The sequence below is a fragment of the Chanodichthys erythropterus genome, chromosome 17 (assembly GCF_024489055.1).
Source record: "Chanodichthys erythropterus isolate Z2021 chromosome 17, ASM2448905v1, whole genome shotgun sequence".
In the NCBI taxonomy this organism is placed as follows: Eukaryota; Metazoa; Chordata; class Actinopteri; order Cypriniformes; family Xenocyprididae; genus Chanodichthys; species Chanodichthys erythropterus.
In genome coordinates this window covers 1,616,247-1,636,152 of record NC_090237.1, presented here as the reverse complement: position 1 = coordinate 1,636,152, position 19,906 = coordinate 1,616,247, and the positions used below count along the sequence as shown (strand labels likewise).

Genomic DNA, 19,906 nt, shown 5'->3' with positions numbered 1-19,906 from the left:
TTGTAATTAGATTTGTTAATTTAACCAAATGAAGATGTTCATTAGCAGAAAGAAAAAAACAGCCATATGAATTACCAGAGGTAGCGTGGGTAAACATGAAATACATACTTCATCTTAAACTATTTTAAACAGCATTTTGTCATTTGTATATCATTATTATGCATGCAATTGTGAATATTAATTCAGAGACTATACAAGGAATATTTGTTCTTTAAATGAGTATCTTCTGCTCACCATTTATTTAATCAAAAATACAGTTAAAATTGTGAAATATTTTTGCAATGTAAAATAGCTGTTTTCTATTTGAATATATGTTAAAATGTAATTTATTCCTGTGACCAAAGATGAATTTTCAGCATCATTACTCCAGTCTTCAGTGTCACATGATCCTTCAGAAATCATTCTGATATGATGATTTGCTGCTCAAGAAACATTTCTCAGTATTATCAGTGTTCAAATAATGAGCATTTATTTGAAATATAAATCTTTACATTAACATTATAATGTTTTTAATGTCTTGTCTCTCTTTTGAATAATTTAATGTGTCCTTGCTAAATAAATGTAATTATTTTTTTATGTATTTCTTACTAAAACCAAACTATTAACCAACAATGTAAATGATGTATTTGTTCCTCATCAACATTAAGTTTAGGGTTAGATTATAGATAATTTGACTCAATTTATTTGCTTAAAAGTGCATATTAATCATTAACTGTGTGCCAGCATGTTCGCAAGATGTTTATTATACATATTGGCAAAATCAGAGATCAATATAGATTTCTGTACTGGACTTTATAACTATCTGAGTTGTGTTGTGTTGAGTTGTGTTGTGTTAAGTTGAGTTGTGTTGTGTTGAGTTGAGCTGTGTTGAGATGAGATGAGTTGTGTTGAGTTGAGAGTTGAGTTGTGTTGAGTTGTGTTAATTTGAGCTGACTTGTTGTGTTGAGTTGAGCTGTGTTGAGTTATGTTGAGATGAGTTGTGTTGAGTTGAGAGTTGGGTTGTGAGCTGACTTGAGTTGTGTTGAATTGAGAGTTGAGTTGAGCTGAGTTGCTTTGAGTTGAGATGAGTTGTGTTGAGTTGTGTAGAGTTGAGTTGTGTTGAGTGGTTTTGAGCGTTGAGTTGAGCTGTGTTGAGTTGAGTTGTGTTGCATTGAGAGTGGAGTTGAGCTGTGTTAAGTTTAGTTGCGTTGTGTTGAGTTGTGTTGTGTTGAGAGTTGAGTTGAGTTGTGTTGAGTTGTTGAGTTGTGTTGCGTTGAGAGTGGAGTTGAGCTGTGTTAAGTTTAGTTGTGTTGTGTTGAGCTGTGTTGAGTTGAGTGGCGTTGAGTTGTTGAGTTGTGTTAAGTTAAGTTGAGTTGTGTTGTGTTGTGTTAAGTTGAGTTGTGTTGTGTTAAGTTGTGTTGTGTTAAGTTGAGAGTTGAGTTGAGCTGTGTTATGTTGAGTTGTTAATTTGAGCTGCATTGAGTTGAGATGAGTCGTGTTGAGTTGTGTAGAGTTGTGTAAAGTTGAGTTGTTCTGAGCATTAAGTTGAACTGTTGAGTTGAGCTGTGTTGTGTTGAGTTGAGTTGAGAGTTGAGCTGAGCTGTGTTGAGTTGAGCTGTGTTGTGTTGAGTTGTGTAGAGTTGTGTAAAGTTGAGTTGTTCTGAGCATTAAGTTGAACTGTTGAGTTGAGCTGTGTTGTGTTGAGTTGAGAGTTGAGCTGAGCTGTGTTGAGTTGAGCTGTGTTGTGTTGAGTTGAGCTGAGCTGTGTTGAGTTGAGCTGTGTTGTGTTGAGTTGAGAGTTGAGCTGAGCTGTGTTGAGTTGAGCTGTGTTGTGTTGAGTTGAGTTGAGCTGAGCTGTGTTGAGTTGAGTTGTGTTGAGTTGTTAAGTTGAGCTGCATTGAGTTGAGATGAGTTGTTTTGAGTTGAATTGAGCTGTGTTGAGTTTAGAGTTGTGTTGAGTTGTTAAGTTGAGCTGCATTGAGTTGAGATGAGTCATGTTGAGTTGTGTAGAGTTGTGTAAAGTTGAGTTGTTCTGAGCATTAAGTTGAACTGTTGAGTTGAGCTGTGTTGTGTTGAGTTGAGAGTTGAGCTGAGCTGTGTTGAGTTGAGCTGTGTTGTGTTGAGTTGTGTAGAGTTGTGTAGAGTTGAGCTGAGCTGTGTTGAGTTGAGCTGTGTTGTGTTGAGTTGAGTTGAGCTGAGCTGTGTTGAGTTGAGTTGTGTTGAGTTGTTAAGTTGAGCTGCATTGAGTTGAGATGAGTTGTTTTGAGTTGAATTGAGCTGTGTTGAGTTTAGAGTTGTGTTGAGTTGTTAAGTTGAGCTGCATTGAGTTGAGATGAGTCATGTTGAGTTGTGTAGAGTTGTGTAAAGTTGAGTTGTTCTGAGCATTAAGTTGAACTGTTGAGTTGAGCTGTGTTGTGTTGAGTTGAGAGTTGAGCTGAGCTGTGTTGAGTTGAGCTGTGTTGTGTTGAGTTGTGTAGAGTTGTGTAAAGTTGAGTTGTTCTGAGCATTAAGTTGAACTGTTGAGTTGAGCTGTGTTGTGTTGAGTTGAGAGTTGAGCTGAGCTGTGTTGAGTTGAGCTGTGTTGTGTTGAGTTGAGTTGAGCTGAGCTGTGTTGAGTTGAGAGTTGAGCTGAGCTGTGTTGAGTTGAGCTGTGTTGAGTTGTTAAGTTGAGCTGCATTGAGTTGAGATGAGTTGTTTTGAGTTGAATTGAGCTGTGTTGAGTTTAGAGTTGTGTTGAGTTGTTAAGTTGAGCTGCATTGAGTTGAGATGAGTCGTGTTGAGTTGTGTAGAGTTGTGTAAAGTTGAGTTGTTCTGAGCATTAAGTTGAACTGTTGAGTTGAGCTGTGTTGTGTTGAGTTGAGAGTTGAGCTGAGCTGTGTTGAGTTGAGCTGTGTTGTGTTGAGTTGAGTTGAGCTGAGCTGTGTTGAGTTGTTAAGTTGAGCTGCATTGAGTTGAGATGAGTTGTTTTGAGTTGAATTGAGCTGTGTTGAGTTTAGAGTTGTGTTGAGTTGTTAAGTTGAGCTGCATTGAGTTGAGATGAGTCGTGTTGAGTTGTGTAGAGTTGTGTAAAGTTGAGTTGTTTTGAGCACTAAGTTGAACTGTTGAGTTGAGCTGTGTTGTGTTGAGCTGTGTTGAGTTGTGTTGTGTTGTGTTGAGTTTTTAAGTTGAGCTGCATTGAGTTGAGATGAGATGAGATGAGTTGAGATGAGATGAGATGAGATGAGATGAGATGAGATGAGATGAGATGAGATGAGATGAGATGAGATGAGATGAGATGAGTTGAGCTGAGCTGAGCTGTGTTGAGTTTAGAGTTAAGTTGTGCGGTGTTGAGTTGCGTTGAGTCGAGTTAAATGGAACAAAGCATATGAGGTCTGTTTTTTTTCCACTGCATCAAATGTGCATGTCACCCTATTAGTATGAGTTCAGAATCATTTTCATGGCTTAATTTCTCATGGTTGCTGCATACTGTCAGAGCTTTCGGAAGGATGTTGTACTGAAGGTTAGATATTGTCAAGACTTCTGCACGTCAAAACCTATGAAGCTGTTAAATAATGAACTTTCATAGTGACATTTCCACTAATGCATGCCAGAAGATTTTTAAATGTAATTTGCTGATGCTGTGCAGCAAACTTTTTAGTATCAGTTTTTATTGTCTGTCTGTCCGTCTGTCTGTCTATCTGATAAATTAAGCAGATAAATAAGAGCCGCAAACATTGTGTCATTTGTGAGACGTTACTCGGGATGGACAGCTTGGGAAATGTGTTGTTAGGTCCGGTTTAAGTTGATAAACACAGCTAAGATGGAGAGATTGCAGAGAGGAGAGTGGATGTAGTGTCATGGAGAAATGCCAGATGTGCAGGTCCATCGGGGATTTTGCGGTTATTTCCCAGTGAGCATTTTTATGTTTTCTTTTTTATATATTTTCTCCCACCCTTTCAGTGCAGAGCCAAATCTCTGAGCTGAGAAATCAATACGGCTAAATGGGGATCAAAGAGCACGAGTGTCTGCCGCAGCACACGGGAGCCATCAAACCAGATCAAAACCTGATGGATGTAGATCAAAGGCCGTTTTATTTCTCCACATCCCTTCAGGTTTATTGCCACAATTTATAGGACAATTAAGTCACTCCTACAACTGTCTAATTTTCCGGAGTGTTACTTCGGCTGAGAATTGGTCCAGAGCGCACTAAGCTATTACTCTGAAATTTCCACGGACCTTGATTATGAGGTATCGGAGAGAGGATTTTGTCCGTATGAAAAACCGTATTGTGGGGAAAAAATTGTTGTTGATGGTATAACAAGAAATACATGGCAGAGATCAAGGATTTGGTCTTTATTTTCAGGAGCTTGTTTATATTGGATGAGGTTTACTTTTCTTTGGACTCGCACGAAAGGTTAGGAAAACTTTTAATAACCTACTCGGGGTCAGTAACCTCACCGCACATTCCTGCTTTTGTGATGATTCTTGCTTTCTTAATACATGTTCTCTCCAGTGCATGGTTTTCTAAAAGAAAAAATGTTTATCTTCAGATTATTTTCATCAAATGGTAATTGGTATCTTGACTTTCCTTCCCAGCTGATGTCATCAATCCCTCCACTTTCCATATAGAGACAGTTTATAACCATCCAATCCATTCACAATGGATAAAATTAAATACTGCAGTCCTGCCTCACAAGCATGTGTGTGTTAAGTGTGAATCCTGATGTCTCCATTCTGTGTTTCTGCAGGACCAGGAAGCTGATGAATTATGGAGAGGCTGGTGTTTTATGTGCTAGTGTTCGGCGCGCTGGTGAAGGCTCAGCATTGCCCGGGTCGCTGCATCTGTCAGACCATCTCACCCACGCTCACACTCCTCTGCGCCAAGACCGGACTGCTGTTCGTGCCGCCGACCATCGACCGCAAGACCGTGGAGCTCCGGCTGACCGACAACTTCATCACGGCTGTCCGCAGAAAAGACTTTCTGAACATGACGAGCCTGGTGCATCTCACGCTGTCACGCAACACCATCAGCCAGATTGCTCCCCACGCCTTTGTGGGTTTAAAATCCCTCAGAGCGTTGCACATGGATGGAAACCGGCTGACTGTCATTAACAGCGACCAGCTGAAGGGTTTGATCAACCTGAGACACCTTATACTGGGCAATAATCAGATACACCACGTCGAGCTGTCCTCCTTTGACGAGTTTGTGTCCACCATCGAGGACTTGGATTTGTCCTACAACAACCTGAGGACGTTACCATGGGAGGCGATCGCCAGGATGACCAACATCAACACGTTAACGCTGGACCACAATCTCATCGACCACATCGACGTCGGGACCTTCACGCTCCTCACCAAGCTGGTGCGGCTGGATATGACGTCGAACCGTCTGCAGACGCTGCCTCCGGACACGCTGTTCCAGCACGCGCAAGTGCTGTCGGACCCCAAGACGTCCAGCTCCTCCAAGCTGACCGTGAGTTTCGGTGGAAACCCTCTCCACTGTAACTGCGAGTTGCTCTGGCTTCGTCGCTTGACGAGGGAGGATGATCTGGAGACCTGCGCTTCACCAGAGCACCTGATGGACAAGTATTTCTGGTCCATCCAGGAGGAAGAGTTCATCTGTGAGCCGCCGCTCATCACCAAGCACCAGGTCACCAAACCCTACGTCATGGAGGGTCAGGGTGTCACCCTGAAGTGCAAGGCAATGGGGGATCCCGATCCTGCCATACACTGGCGCTTTCCCGACGGCAAGTTAGTGCACAACAATTCCCGCACCATCCTGTACGACAACGGCACTCTGGACATCCTGATCACCACGCTGAAGGACAGCGGCGCCTTCAACTGCGTTGCCTCCAATGCGGCCGGAATCGCCACAGCTGCCGTCGAGGTTAACATGATCCCGCTGCCGCTGTTTGTCAACAACACGGGTCACATGAGGGAGGCGGATCCGGGGCTCTCTGACATCACCACATCCACCAAATCTGGCAGCAACGACACCAAGCCGCAGAACAAGAGGGTGGTGGTCGAAAACCTGACCGCCAACTCCGCCGTGATCCACTGGCCCTCAGAACGCCATATTCCCGGGATTCGAATGTATCAGATCCAGTACAACAGCACCGTAGACGACACCCTGGTGTACAGGTAAAAAAGCTCATCTTTTATGATACATAAAAACAGACGTGACTAATGAAATGGACAGCTGCTGAGATCCCCTATTGTGCCTTTAACTGAAGCACTTAACCTCAGGATACTCCAGACGGCAATTAGTGAGCTGTCTAATCTATCAAGTCATTTTGGATTAAAAGCCACTGCTGAATCCTATGCAACCAGCTTTCCAGACAAAACCAAATAGAGCTAGAGAGATAGAATGACAGACAGAACAGATCTCAGATAACAGACATCATGATTCCTATTCTTCATAAAAATGGAAAGATCTTTATTTTTATAATAATAAACCTTATTATTAAAAATTATTGAAGATCTTAATAATAATTATAATAATAATAATAATTAAGATCTTTATAATTAAATTTAATATAACCTAATTATTAATTTATAAATTAAATTTAAAAATCTTAAATATATTAATTATATTTTAATATATATTTATATGAATGTAATATAATTATTATAATATAAATATATTGTAAAATATATTCTATGATAATTACAATAATTTAAATAATTATTAATTTAGTAATTTTATCACAATTAAAATATTAAAATTATTATTTTTGATATGTGTATATGTCTGCTTTATTTAAAAATATATAATGCACACACACACACACACACACACATATATACATATATATATATATATATATATATATATATATATATATATATATATATATATATATACATATATATATATATATATATATATATATATATATATATATATATATATATATATATATATATATATAAATATATATACATATATATATATGTATATATCTATATATATATATATAATTTAGTCATCATTATTACTATAAGATAATTTTATTACAATTATAACAAATAAATATTATAATTATATATGTATAACTTATTTACTTTTTTTTTTCTTTAGAATTTTTTTTTTTTTTTAAAGATAAAAAATATTATTGTGTTCACAGATCTCCATCGGTGAATTGAATCAGCCAATAGTTGACACTAAACTGGAGCAAATTTGCATAATAACAGATTGTTTGAAGATCAGCTGAATTACTGAAAGACTCTCGAAGGTTTACAGTTCAGATGTGATAACTGTTAAAAGCCGAGATTATGTTGATATTGACCAGGTGCATGGATGGATGGATGACGATGGATGATGAATATAGATGGATGGATGGATGAATATGGATGATGAATATAGATGGATGGATGATGAATATGGATGGATGGATGGATGGATGGATGGATGGATGGATGGATGGATGGATGAAGATGGATGAATGAATATAGATGGATGGATGGATGAATATGGATGGATGGATGAAGATGGATGATGAATATAGATGGATGGATGATGAATATGGATGGATGGATGGATGGATGGATGGATGGATGGATGGATGGATGGATGGATGAAGATGGATGAATGAATATAGATGGATGGATGGATGATGAATGAATGAATATATATGGATGGATGGATGGATGAAAACATCTTAATTATTCCAAACTTGTGTCCAGTAGGTCGGTAGGTGGCTCAGCCCGTCTCTGTGATTCAGTGATGTGTACAGTATTCACCCTCTTCCCTCCGACAGCAGACCTGCGGTTGGCGCATGAGACGACATAATGGAATTTAATGTCTGCGACGGCCGCACAGCTAGCGAGCGGTAAAACACTTCTGACATTTATTGCTGCTCGCAGAGCCTCACTGCAGGCAACAAGCGCATTATGCTAGAATGATCTGGAAGAATATGCATCTGCTGAGAGCCGTCGCGCTTTTAAACACAACACCTTTATCTTACTAAGTACCGAAACACACAACAAAGCCGCATTAGGCCATCATTAGACACTGACAAAGCTTCAAATTAAAATGGCTTTTCCCTTTTCGATAAAAATGGGAAAACAATCAGAATGTGAATAAGGCGGAAACAAGCAACTACTGATGACTGCTTTCAAGGGCAAACAGTAATTTACAGAGGAAGCCGTGAAATTGCCTCTGGTTTATTGCGACACGTTTAGCGTTAAACAGCTTTTGTGTTTCTGAGCCGAGGTTGGAGTGGGCGATTCGTCGGAGGTCACGACAGACCATGGCGCTTCTGTGAATGAAATCAACCACAGGGATCTGAAGTTTGACACAGACACTCGTATCGTGCAATCGGAGCGAATTTACATAATAACAGGTGGTTTAAAGATCAGCTGAATTATTGATAACCCCAAAGACGCTCAATAAAGAACCAAACTTTAACCAACAATGAGGCGGATATCTCACGATGAGGTTTAAAGGTCAGACGCAGTCCATGTTGAAAGCCCAGATTAATCTGATATTGAACCGGTCAGACGCATCTGTGTTGGAAAATGGCAGTAAGTTAGATTAGACTGACACTCCTGGGTAAATCTCTCAAAGAAATGTCCAGCTACATTTATATATCTAACTTACGTATCTTATTATTGACTTTATTTCCAAGACAATTAAAGGATTAATTCACTTTTAAATAAAATTTCCTGATAATTTACTCACCTCCATGTCATCCAAGATGTTCATGTCTTTTTTTCTTCAGTCGAAAAGAAATGAAGGTTTTTGATGAAAACATTCCAGGATTTTTCTCCATATAGTGGACTTCAGCGGAGCTCAAACGGTTGAAGGTCCAAATGTCAGTTTCAGTGCAGCTTCAAAGAGCTCTACATGATCCCAGACGAGGAATAATAGTCTGATCTAGTGAAACCATTGCTCATTTTCGAAAAAAACTGTATATGCTTTATAAACACAAATGATCGCCTTGCACGTACTTTCCTATTCTACTTACAGAATGAACGCAGTGCAAGTTTCGCTTTTTTCCGTAAGTAGAATAGGGAAGACGTAGGACATACAGCGTAAGCTTTTTGAAGAATGCGGAAGGCGAAAGCACGTGCAAGGCGATCATTTGTGTTTATAAAGCATATACAGTTGTATTTTTTTCGAAGATGACCGATGGTTTCACTAGATCAGACTCTTATTCCTCGTCTGGTATCATTTAAAGCCCTTTGAAGCTGCACTGAAACATTTTGACCTTCACCCCAAGGTTATTTTCGTAAACGAAAACTGAAACTAAGAATCAGTTAAAAAACATTTTCGTTAACTGAAATAAAATGTAAAATTCATAATAAATGAAAAACTAAAACTAAATGAAACTAGCAACAGTTATTGAAAAACTAACTGAAATAAAATAATAATTATCAAAAATAAGTATTAGTTTTCGTAATTAATAAGCTCTCATCCCGTGGCGGAAAATCTGACGTGGTTTAAAACCAAACAGGCTGTATAATACATTTACCTGTAGATGGCGCTTTATGCATGTGAGGTTAGCTGAGGCTGGTAGCAACATCAGTTAACTGATAAATACGACAGACATGAACGATGGCAGGGGGTAGGAAACGACAGAGCCCTGTTTGGGACAATTTCGAATTTAATTCCGAAACAGGAAAAAGCAAATGCATTGTCATGCTGAATAATACACTTTTTGGTGTTGAAATTAAGGGGAAAAATCCCACAAACCTTAAAGTACATTTGCAAACCAACCATCGTGAAGAATACAAATCCTTCATGGCGAAAGATTCGGAAAAGAAGACTACCATCGGTAATGATGAAGTCAACGAGGGTCACATACACACAAACTCAAAAAGATTTAATCTTTAATATGTATGTTTGTTCATATGCATGTTGATCATGTATTATGTAAATTTAAGGTGCATTTGTTTGGTTCTTTTTTGCATCTCAAACCCTTGTTATTTTTATCAAGAGTTAACTGTAAACTGTGCAAACATTACATTTTGCTGAAAATAAATGTCTTGCTTTGCTTTCTTTGGTCGACACTGGAATTATTCTGTTCGCTGCTAAACTACAATTACTAAAACTATAACTGAAACTAAATAAAATAAAAACTAAATAGAAATGTGTTTGCAAAATAAAAACTAACAAAACCATTCATGAAACTCACTAAAACTAAACTTAAATTTAAAGCAAAATTGAAAACGATATTAAAATAAAAACTAATTTAAAAAAGCAAAACTATAATAACCTTGTTTCACCTGTCTGGAGTCCAGTGAAGTCCACTATAAGGAGAAAAATCCTGGAATGTTTTCATCAAAAACCTTCATTTCTTTTCAACTGAAGAAAGAAAGACATGAACATCTTGGATGACATGGAGATGAGTAAATTATCAGGAACATTTTATTTAAAAGTGGACTAATCCTTTAAGAACAAAATGCTGGGTTATTTTTTTTTAACCCATACACTGGTTTCAGCCTGTTGGGTCATTATATTGGGTTATTTTTTTTAATATTTGTACCCAGGTGCTGGGTATTTTTTCTGTAACTCGGCTGCTGGGTCATTTTTAATGTCAATACAAATAATGAACCCCCTCACATACCGACCCAATGTTGGGTATCTGTGCCAAACCGGTTAATACTGGTCATTTTGTGTTCTGTTCTGAGAGGAAACCTCCTGAATGAAATTAAGGTTTGTATTACTGTACATTGCATTTCTATCAAATTATTACTGTACAAACAGGAAAATGTCTGTAGACTCACATTTGACCTTTTTTGTTTACATGTACATCGCAGCTAACGTCTGCTTGGAGCGCTAACCTTCCACAAACACTCACAAAGTGAGTGACGCGCCAGCGCCAGCCAGGCATCACTGTCTTGCGTAACAAAGTTGCCATGCGCTTCACTGACTAGCGGTAGCATCGCTGCTGTGGTCGTGCTCTGCGTTTGACGGGTTGAAACGTAAATGTCTGAGACGAAATGGCACAAGGTAAAGCTGTTTTTGATGTATCTTTTCAAACATGAATATAAGACTGTCATTTACTGAACTGGAACAGCCTACTGATAGCAGTTTTCTTCCCACAGATTCCATTGGCTGCTCCTGTCAAGTCCTAAAATGTTTGCTAAATGTTTTTGAGTATTTTATGAATGTAAAAAAAAAAGACTTGCCATTGAATAAAAAATATTGTATATGAACTATTCCTGTCCTATATATACAACTGCATTTATGATTTAAAATGAAAACCCTTTGAAATCAGGTTGACTGACCCAGCACTATGTCAGAAAACAACCCAACAAGTGGGTTAATGTATAAAAAGCTGGGTCAAAATAACCCAGCATGTGTTTTGCCAGATATTTACCCGGCGCTGTGTTGCCAAATAACCCAGAAATGGTTGTTATTAACCCAGCATTTTATGTGCACAGATTTTCATTACTGTAATGCAGTGGCCTTCACTATTTTTTTTTTTTTTTCATCAAAAGTTACATCCACTACATTACTATTTATATAGTAAATGCTATAGTGTTTTTGAACCATACTATAGTAAATTGTAGTATACTGTAAATTATAATATTTACAACACTTTGTTAATGAATGCTCAAGCATACTGTAGTATTAACTATAGTAAACTGAAAAACTGTTATACATACTGTAGTATACTTTAGTTTTTACTACAGTAAACTGTAGTGTATTGTTGTTTAATATACCCTAGAAAACTGAAAAATACAGTATTGTGTGAAGTAATTTGTTTATATTACTATAGTTGTTATATTACCACAGAAACTATAGAATTGCCACAACAAATTAATTCAAGTAGGCCTACTTTACAATAGTATGGTTAAAAAACACTATAGTATTTACTATAAATTACTATAGTATTTTGACATGTTCATAAATAGCATATCTGCTTATCTGTCATCCCTGAACATACAATATGCAATGCAATAAATACAAAATTCATTCTTTATCATTTAACAGTCAAATTTGTATTTGAGACAAGATGATTTCCCTTAAAGGATTAGTTCACTTTGAAATGAAAATTAGCTCAAGCCATCCTATGTCTATATGACTTTCTTCTTTCTGATGAACACAATCAAAAAAATATTAAGAAATATCCCGACGCATCTGAGCTTTATAATGGCAGTGATAGGGTTCAATGAGTATGAGCTGAAGAAAGTGTCGCCATCCACATCCATCCATCATAAACATGTGCTCCATACGGCTCCGGGGGGTTAAGTTTTTGTGTGTTTGTGTAAAAAAAAAAAAAAAATCCATATTTTAACAAGTTATGAAGTAAAATATCTCGCTTCCCCATTGAAGTTACGAAGAAAGTGTAAACTGGAGTTAGTTTACACTTTTTCCGTAAGTTGAATAGGGAAGGCGTAGGACACAGCGTAAGCTTTGTGAACTGCTAGAGTTAAGTTAAATATGAGCAGGACTAATTTTTTGACCATTTTTCATGAGATTCACAGTTCTATTTAAACAATCAGACAATGTGAAGACAGCACCCTGAATCACTACTGTAAAATATGTGCTAATTGAGTCTCTAATTGCTCGTCAATGTCTGATGAGAAGCAGGCCTGGGGACTGATGTAATTTCCTCAGCATCTGTGTCAGAAGGACATTAGGATATCGTCCAGACGCGGTCGAGGCGGCCAACGAGAGCAAACATGGGCCGACTGCAGTTCATTCTGATTCAGGAGACCTATACACCTCTAAAGCGGACGTCAGTTTCTTAGCTGAAAAAAACATGCAAGCAAACAGCGCAGTGAGTTGATATTTGAACTGAGAATTGATTTCCATCTCGTAAACTGCTCAGACCCACTCTAAATGGCACTCGCAGGCGTCAAAGTCCAATTCCTCTGATGATATCTTTATCTCCACATTTTGGAGAAATCAAACCGAAGATGTTAACCGTGTGTCGCTGCCTGGGTTGTTTTCAAATTGAACATTAATGATAAAAACTTCTGCAACTAATCAGACTGAGCTAAATGTACATGCAGGGCTTTTTTGTATTGTGGCATAATTTTCAAGATAATTAAGCTCATTTTACCCTCTAAATTATCAGTACTGTAATGCAAAAAAAAAGTTATTAAAATTTGTTCAATAATTAACGATACCAATCAATATGAAATATTATATTGTGATAATTTCATATATAGATAAAGTCATATACACCTAGGATGGCTTGAGGGTGAGCAAAGCTTGGGCTCATTTTCATTTGAAAGTGAACTAATCCTTTAATGTCAAGCATTGTATACATAAACTCTTTCCACACACACACATGTATATATATATATATAATTACTGAATATATCCCTAAAAGCAGTGGTTAGCTGTCACTACAGGATCATGGGAGCTGTAGTCCATAAAAATGAAGAAATATCCACTGTAATATCTTGAATTTTTTACTTACTTTTTATGGAGAAAGATGTTTTTGCCAGCAAAATGATCTGAGAATGGTTGGCTAATTTCAGTGGTTAGCCGGAGTGGACATGCTAAGTAAATGTCAGCAGGACGAGGAGACACCTGTTGGAGCAGATATTTATCAGGAGAATCTCAATATTAGCAGGGTATCAGGCAGCAGAGACATCTGTTTACTGAGGCTCTATGTAGGAGAACATTAATACAGTCTGTAAACCTTGAGCAAAACACAAGCGGATGTTTGAACAGAACGAGAGATAACAGGTAAAAGTGTCTGCTAAATCAGTGGTTATCAAGGGGCGGCTGGTGAAAAAAAGGAGTTTCTGGTGTGTTCTGATTCAATCAGCAGGGAAAAAGCTGTGGAAATGCAAAAAATAACAATAGGAAAGGTTGTGTCCAATCAAACTCTAAAGTATTATGGTACAAATGTAAACATGAATAACATGGATTATTATGCTTGACCAATTCTTCTTCTTCTCCGAAATGAATTGCTTTTTTGAGGGCATAAACATGCTCAAAAACTCATGAAACTTTACACATGTATCAGAGGAGGTGAACATTTATGTCTGATATGAGTTTCAGAATTACATGTGGCAAAATGGCTCGATAGCGGCACCTACAAAATTTCAATTAAGCGCCCTTCACGCTACGATTCACATACAAGTATGAAATTCAGTAGACAGATGTAACAGCTCAATACCTACAAAAAAGCCCTGCTGCAAAATCTGAAAACCCAACAGGAAGGGAGATATTTTCAGTTTTCTCTGCAAATTTTTTGCAGTTTATGCCATTTCCAGACGTTGTACTTTAACAAACTCCTCCTAGAGCTTTAATCAGATCAATGTCATATTTGGTCAATCTAATCTAAAGGCCTTTGAGACGTTAAATTGTGAAGATCTAAAGTTTTCACTGAAGGGCGTGTCTGTGGCGGTCTGATGTTTCGCCATGAAACAGGAAGTTGTTGTAACTCAGACAAACAATGTCCGATCTGCCCCAAATTTCACATGTTTTATTAGAGTCCTAACCTGAAGACATCTACATGACAATATTCAGTTACAGTCAATGTGCACAGTTAATAATTTTGGGACTGTACTGGTTTTAAATATATATATATATATATGGTTCCAAAACGCAATAACTCCATTTTGATTAATTTGAGTAAAAAGGTGTTTTCTTTACAAAGAAAGTGGCAAGATGAAAACCACTATTTTCTGTTTCAAACTTTCACAAACTTTCACATAGCATCTTTTGGATAAATTTTGATTTTAAAAAGTTTATTATAAAAACTTATTATTATTTTTTCCCCAAAATGCAATAAATCCATGACACTTTTTTTTTTTTTTCAAAATGCAATTAATCCATCAATATAAAAGTCAAATTGAAAATACACAACAAAGTAAATTGATTCACATATATATGACAGAGTCTAAGCTTTGCCAATATTTATTTTATATACAGGCATTTTACTAAAAATACATTCAGCCGTCGCTCCCCAAAATTAATTCAACGGATCATCTTGTTAATTAGTTGTGTGACGAGACAGGAGGCTCACGAGACGAGACAAGATTTTTACATGCTATTTTTAAGAAATCCTCAATGGCGAAATACATGACTAGAAAAAAATGTTCTGCAGGTGTATTTGAAATGTTTTAACTAATCATCTTGTAATGAATGTCATTTCAGTTCTACTTTCTGAGTATGAGTTATCATATGCAGTAAAAGACAACAACACTCAAGCACTGTAAAAGGTTTTGACACAAACTCAACTGACTGACTTCTCTTCTGTATGATTTCAGTCTCTTCAGATCTTACTGTACATGATTTATGAGCTTCTACAACTTTTGACCTCCTAACTGAACTCCTTTCCTCAAACTGATCATAGAAATAAAACAGTATAAATGAAAATGTTAACACTTTACAATAAGGTTTCATTTATTAATATTAATGTATTAACCAACATCAACTAACAATGAGCAATATATTTGCTACAGCATTTATTAATCTTTGTTAATATTATTTAATAAAAATAGTCATTCATTGTTCACAGTGCATTAACTAATGTTAACAAATGAAACCTTATTGTTTGTGCTTAATAAGATTAAGAGAAAACTGTTATTCGTTTTTATGGTAACACTTTACAATAAGTGCAACCATAATCACACTCTCTCAATATTCAAAGTGCAAATAAGACCAAATGTTTCTTTGATACAGAGCTGAGAGATGGTTACAACTGCACTGCCCAGCCTAAAACAGCTTTCATATTGAGAGATATTTGTATTCATCAGGGAGCCGCTTTCCAAAATGCGGGGTATTGAAATCGCCCTCGTGTTTACTTTCACTTTCAGCGATCGTGCGTAACTCCGTAAATATGGAGCGGTGGCGACTGTTATCCAACTGAATTAAATGTTTTTTATTTAAATACAAAGCAAAACAAAACAACAATAGAGGTGTAATGTAAACATAGCGGTGGCATATTCTTTCCTAATCATCCTAACACTCTGTCATGGCAACATCACGAGACTATTTTTCGCCTCAACGAGAAATCTCGTCACATTTTAGTCTCACGAGATCTCGTAACACGAGATCTCATCACACCCCTATTGTTAATGTTATGAATTATTTGTCATTACTGATTAAAGTGTATATGGTGCCACCGCATGGTGAAATAAACACATTTGCCAAGTGCATTGGTATTAAAAACGTCTTTAAAAAAGCCTTCAATGTTTACAGTGGGTGGAATGGTGCGCTGTGATTGGTTGAGCGGATATATCGCGTCCTGCAGAAAAAGGAGACTGACGTTTGTTGTGTTTTGGAAAGAAAGGGAGAAAACATGACAGAATAACACGACGGATATCGCATTTTGCACAAAATTAATAAATGACTTTTCAATACCGACCAGATACAATACTGATTTTGGCAGAAACTCAATTTTTTGAAAATGGCACTAATCGCGTTTTGGAACCAAACTCTTCATATATATATATATATATATATATATATATATATATATATATATATATATATATATATATATATATCATATGTAACCCACTTTAATTTTACAAATACTTTTATTTTGTCACAGATTGTAATTTTAAGAGTTTTTTAGTAGTTGTTTAGACCTTTTGAAGAACAACTGAACTAAATGCTAATTTAATTATTGTTAAATTCATACCAGCATCCATAAAAACCTTCTAAACAGAAATATAAAAGTAATTTTTTCTGAATCTAACCGTGAGGTGAGCAATAGTCAGGTCACTGTTTCCTTCTCATACCCATAATTCTTCTGTCCTTCTCGCTCTGTCACGCAGTGAGGTCTCTATCAATGAATGTCCATCTCATCTTCCCCACATCTTAGCCTCTGACCTGTGACTGAAAGTACATCACCAGTGATGACAGAGCGGTTTGTCACGGTGACCCATGACCCCCGAGACAGTCTCATGCATCATCAGCCACTGAAAATATCCCATTTCAGAGCAACCAATCAGACAGCAGAACAGTGCTGGGATCTGAGGTGGAGAGAGGCGTAAATCCAACAAGACGTTTCATTTAGAGCTTGTTGTTTAAGTCTCACCCTGGCTCTGATCCCAAACTGAGGACTGAGGAAATACTACCACACAGCTCCCAAACGGGAGAACAACAGAACCACTCGAAATGATGAAAGACGAAGAGCTCATAACAAGCGAATGTGAGCCGGTTCATTTTCACAATCAAATGTGACACGTCAAAATTGATCTGGAAAACATTTTGAAATATAAACAAATACAAAAGCCTGACGCATGCATACACACGTTCACTGATAGACAGCATTGGGTTGTAACTAACTATATTTGTCAGCAGTTGTGACAATATCGCAGCTCGTTTCATAACAACGGGCTACTTGTTCCAGCGATTAGAGGTGTAGCATCACAAAACGCTACACGGCTGATTTTGTAAGATTGGGTGATATTCATGAACACATTTCTGTGTAAATCATTTGTAAACCTATTATGTAAATCATTACAGTGAAATGAATGCAACAATTTACAAAATAATGGTTTTATGAATGATTCATTCTGCTCATGTTTGATGAATGAGACTTTTGTTTTGCACACATAAAAATGCCTTTCTCTTTCTCTCAAATGAAGCATGAGGAAGGCTGAATCACTTCATTTGGGTGGTTTATTCAAATGAACAGCTTCAGAACAATTCACTGATTCAGTTGATTCCCTGTGCTGCATTTTAGGAGTTCCTTTTTGTAGAAATGCAGAAAATTATATAAAATTTATTTTAATTTATTTAATCATTTATTTTAAATGTTGCTGTTCATCAATAGGTTTTTGATTCATTTTTAGTTTATCATTTTTTAATTAAATTTTACATTTTCAGTTTTTATTTTAATTTTAGTTTTTTTTTATAGTTTAGTTTAATAGTTTTTAAAAGTTTAATTTTTTTTGTCATTTTTACATTTTTTTATATTTTAAAATAGTTTATTTTTTTAATTTCAGTTTAATTATTATTTCAACTTAATCTTCTTTCAGTTAGTGGCAAAGGCAACATTTTATAGTTTTGATTAAGTTTTTCAGCTAATACTTATATATTGTTAATAATTCATATTTTGAATTAGCTTATATTTTCATTTTAATTTTAGTTTAATTTTTAGTAATTGTTTTTGTTACATGTTTATATATGTTATATATGTTTATTAGCATTATCTTATTAAATTTTTATTATTCTCTCTCTCTCAAATGAAGCATTAGGAAGTCTGATTCATTATAGTGAATCAGTTCATTCGGGTGGTTTATTCATATGAACATTTTCAAAACATAAAGAGGTTCAAAACAACGATTCACTCATTCATTTGAATCCCTGTTTATAATTTTATGTTTTTGTTACATATTTATAACTTTTTATTGCCATATATATATATATATATATAATATTATTTGTAGGCGCGCGATTGTCCAATTTTAAAGATCTTAGTTTTTGACACGGTTCTTGAATAGATAAAATGTCAATACCTTAGAAAATTAAAGTTGGATATTCCAATCCGTTTATTGTCACTTTGCTCAATGCAAACAGCAACAAACAGTAAAGAAAAAAAGAAAACAAAAACTCAAGTCCCTTACGATGACGGTCAAAAAGTGACTAGACAACATAAATACATTGTGCGCCATCTAGTGGCGTGAAAGAAAAAAACTACATAAACTGAAACAAATGGTTCCTACATTATTATTGTAGTTCCTATTTGAACTACAAAATTTCAGTTAATTTGTCTGAATGACTCTTTTGTAAAATGTCTTCCTGTGGTGTTTTCTGGTGTTTCTCTGTGCAGGATGATTCCCTCGGCGAGTAAGACGTTTAAGATAAACGATCTGGCGGCGGGTCGAGAGTACGAGCTGTGCGTGTTGGCCGTGTACGACGACGGCATCACGTCTCTGACGGCCACGCGAGTGGTGGGCTGCGTTCAGTTCCACACGGTGGTGGAGGCGGGTCAGTGCCGCTTCATCCCCAGTCAGTTCCTAGGCGGGACCATGATCATCATCATCGGCGGGATCATCGTGGCGTCCGTCCTCGTCTTCATCATCATCCTCATGATCCGATACAAGGCTTACAGCGGGGCCGACGCAGCAAAGACAAAAGCACAAGGAGACTCTTCTGTGCACGTGCATTCACAGACGAACGGAAGCAGACCGGGTCGTTCCGGCTCGAAGCAGCTGGCACAGCAAAGCGAGGAGCGTCCCGAGTCGCCCGCCGGGAAGGACTGCAAGGCACTGGTGCTCCTGAAGATGGACGAGATTCAGGAGGAGCTGAAGGTCGAGCTGCCGCCGCTCTGCTCTGAGAAAGCACCGCCGTCCCGGCGGGCCAGTCTGTGCGGGCCGCCCTCCGACGACACGCAGACGGACAGCAGCCTCACGGGCTCCACCATGTCCCTGTGCCTGATCGGGCCCGGCGCCGGCCCGACCGAATCCCCGCGGAAGGGGCCGCTGGCAAACATGGGACTCCTGCCCAGCGAACTGGCCCGGACTCGGCACCGCTTCTCCTTCGACGGAGACTATGCTCTGTTCCAGAGCCACAGTTACCCGCGACGGGCTCGAACCCGCCGACACAAATCCACCACCCAGCTGAACACGGACGTGTCGCCGCCCTGCAGTCGGAGGGTGACGTTCAGCAGCACAGAGTGGATGTTGGAGAGTACGGTGTGACCGAGTGAACTACACGCATGTGCAGACATTAACGGCACGTCTACACACACGTTTGGACATGTCTACTTATTAACTTTGTTGCAGTAACACACAGTCTGAAACTCGACACGGGAGCTCTGCTCCGAAACCTAGTGAGCCTGAAAGAAATTTAGAGGAAGCGTTAAATTGATCAAAAGTGACAGTAAAGACATTTATAATGTTGCAAAAGATCCCTCTTCCTTTGAACATGCTGTTCATCAAAGAATCCTGAAAAATAAAATATATCACAGTTTCCAAAAAAAATCATTGATAATAATCATAAATGTTTCTTGAGCAGCAAATCAGCATATTATAATGATTTCTGAAGGATCGTGTGACACTGAAGACTGAAAAT

The 19,906-nt window shown here is 37.5% G+C and overlaps 2 protein-coding genes across 2 annotated transcripts; one reads left to right on the top strand and one right to left on the bottom strand.

Annotated features, from left to right (window-relative positions):
* Window positions 1–798: 798 nt before the first annotated feature.
* LOC137005165 (uncharacterized) lies at window positions 799–4,423 on the bottom strand. Its single transcript, XM_067365974.1, has 4 exons — window positions 4,417–4,423; window positions 2,388–2,627; window positions 2,030–2,178; window positions 799–1,911 (listed from the first exon to the last, which is right to left on the bottom strand). The coding sequence occupies exons 1-4, from the start codon at window positions 4,421–4,423 to the stop codon at window positions 799–801; spliced, it is 1,509 nt and encodes a 502-aa protein (XP_067222075.1).
* A 303-nt stretch (window positions 4,424–4,726) lies between these two features.
* On the top strand, window positions 4,727–19,533 carry lrfn1 (leucine rich repeat and fibronectin type III domain containing 1). The gene is made up of 2 exons (XM_067366297.1): window positions 4,727–6,099; window positions 18,663–19,533. Exons 1-2 carry the CDS (start codon window positions 4,727–4,729, stop codon window positions 19,531–19,533), a joined length of 2,244 nt encoding a protein of 747 aa, XP_067222398.1.
* The last annotated feature ends 373 nt before the right edge of the window (window positions 19,534–19,906 follow it).

What these genes read in the sequence shown, in the direction of transcription:
- LOC137005165 (XM_067365974.1), bottom strand. An exon ending in TCTCAACTCAACACAACACA is followed by an intron (nt 2,179 to 2,387) that starts GCTCAACTCAAC and finishes AACTCAACACAG; the next exon opens with CTCAGCTCAACTCAACTCAA. An exon ending in CAACACAGCTCAACTCAACA is followed by an intron (nt 1,912 to 2,029) that starts GTTCAACTTAAT and finishes AACTCAACACAG; the next exon opens with CTCAATTCAACTCAAAACAA.
- lrfn1 (XM_067366297.1), top strand. Translation starts at nt 4,727, where the DNA reads ATGGAGAGGCTGGTGTTTTATGTGCTAGTGTTCGGCGCGCTGGTGAAG. An exon ending in GACGACACCCTGGTGTACAG is followed by an intron (nt 6,100 to 18,662) that starts GTAAAAAAGCTC and finishes TTCTCTGTGCAG; the next exon opens with GATGATTCCCTCGGCGAGTA.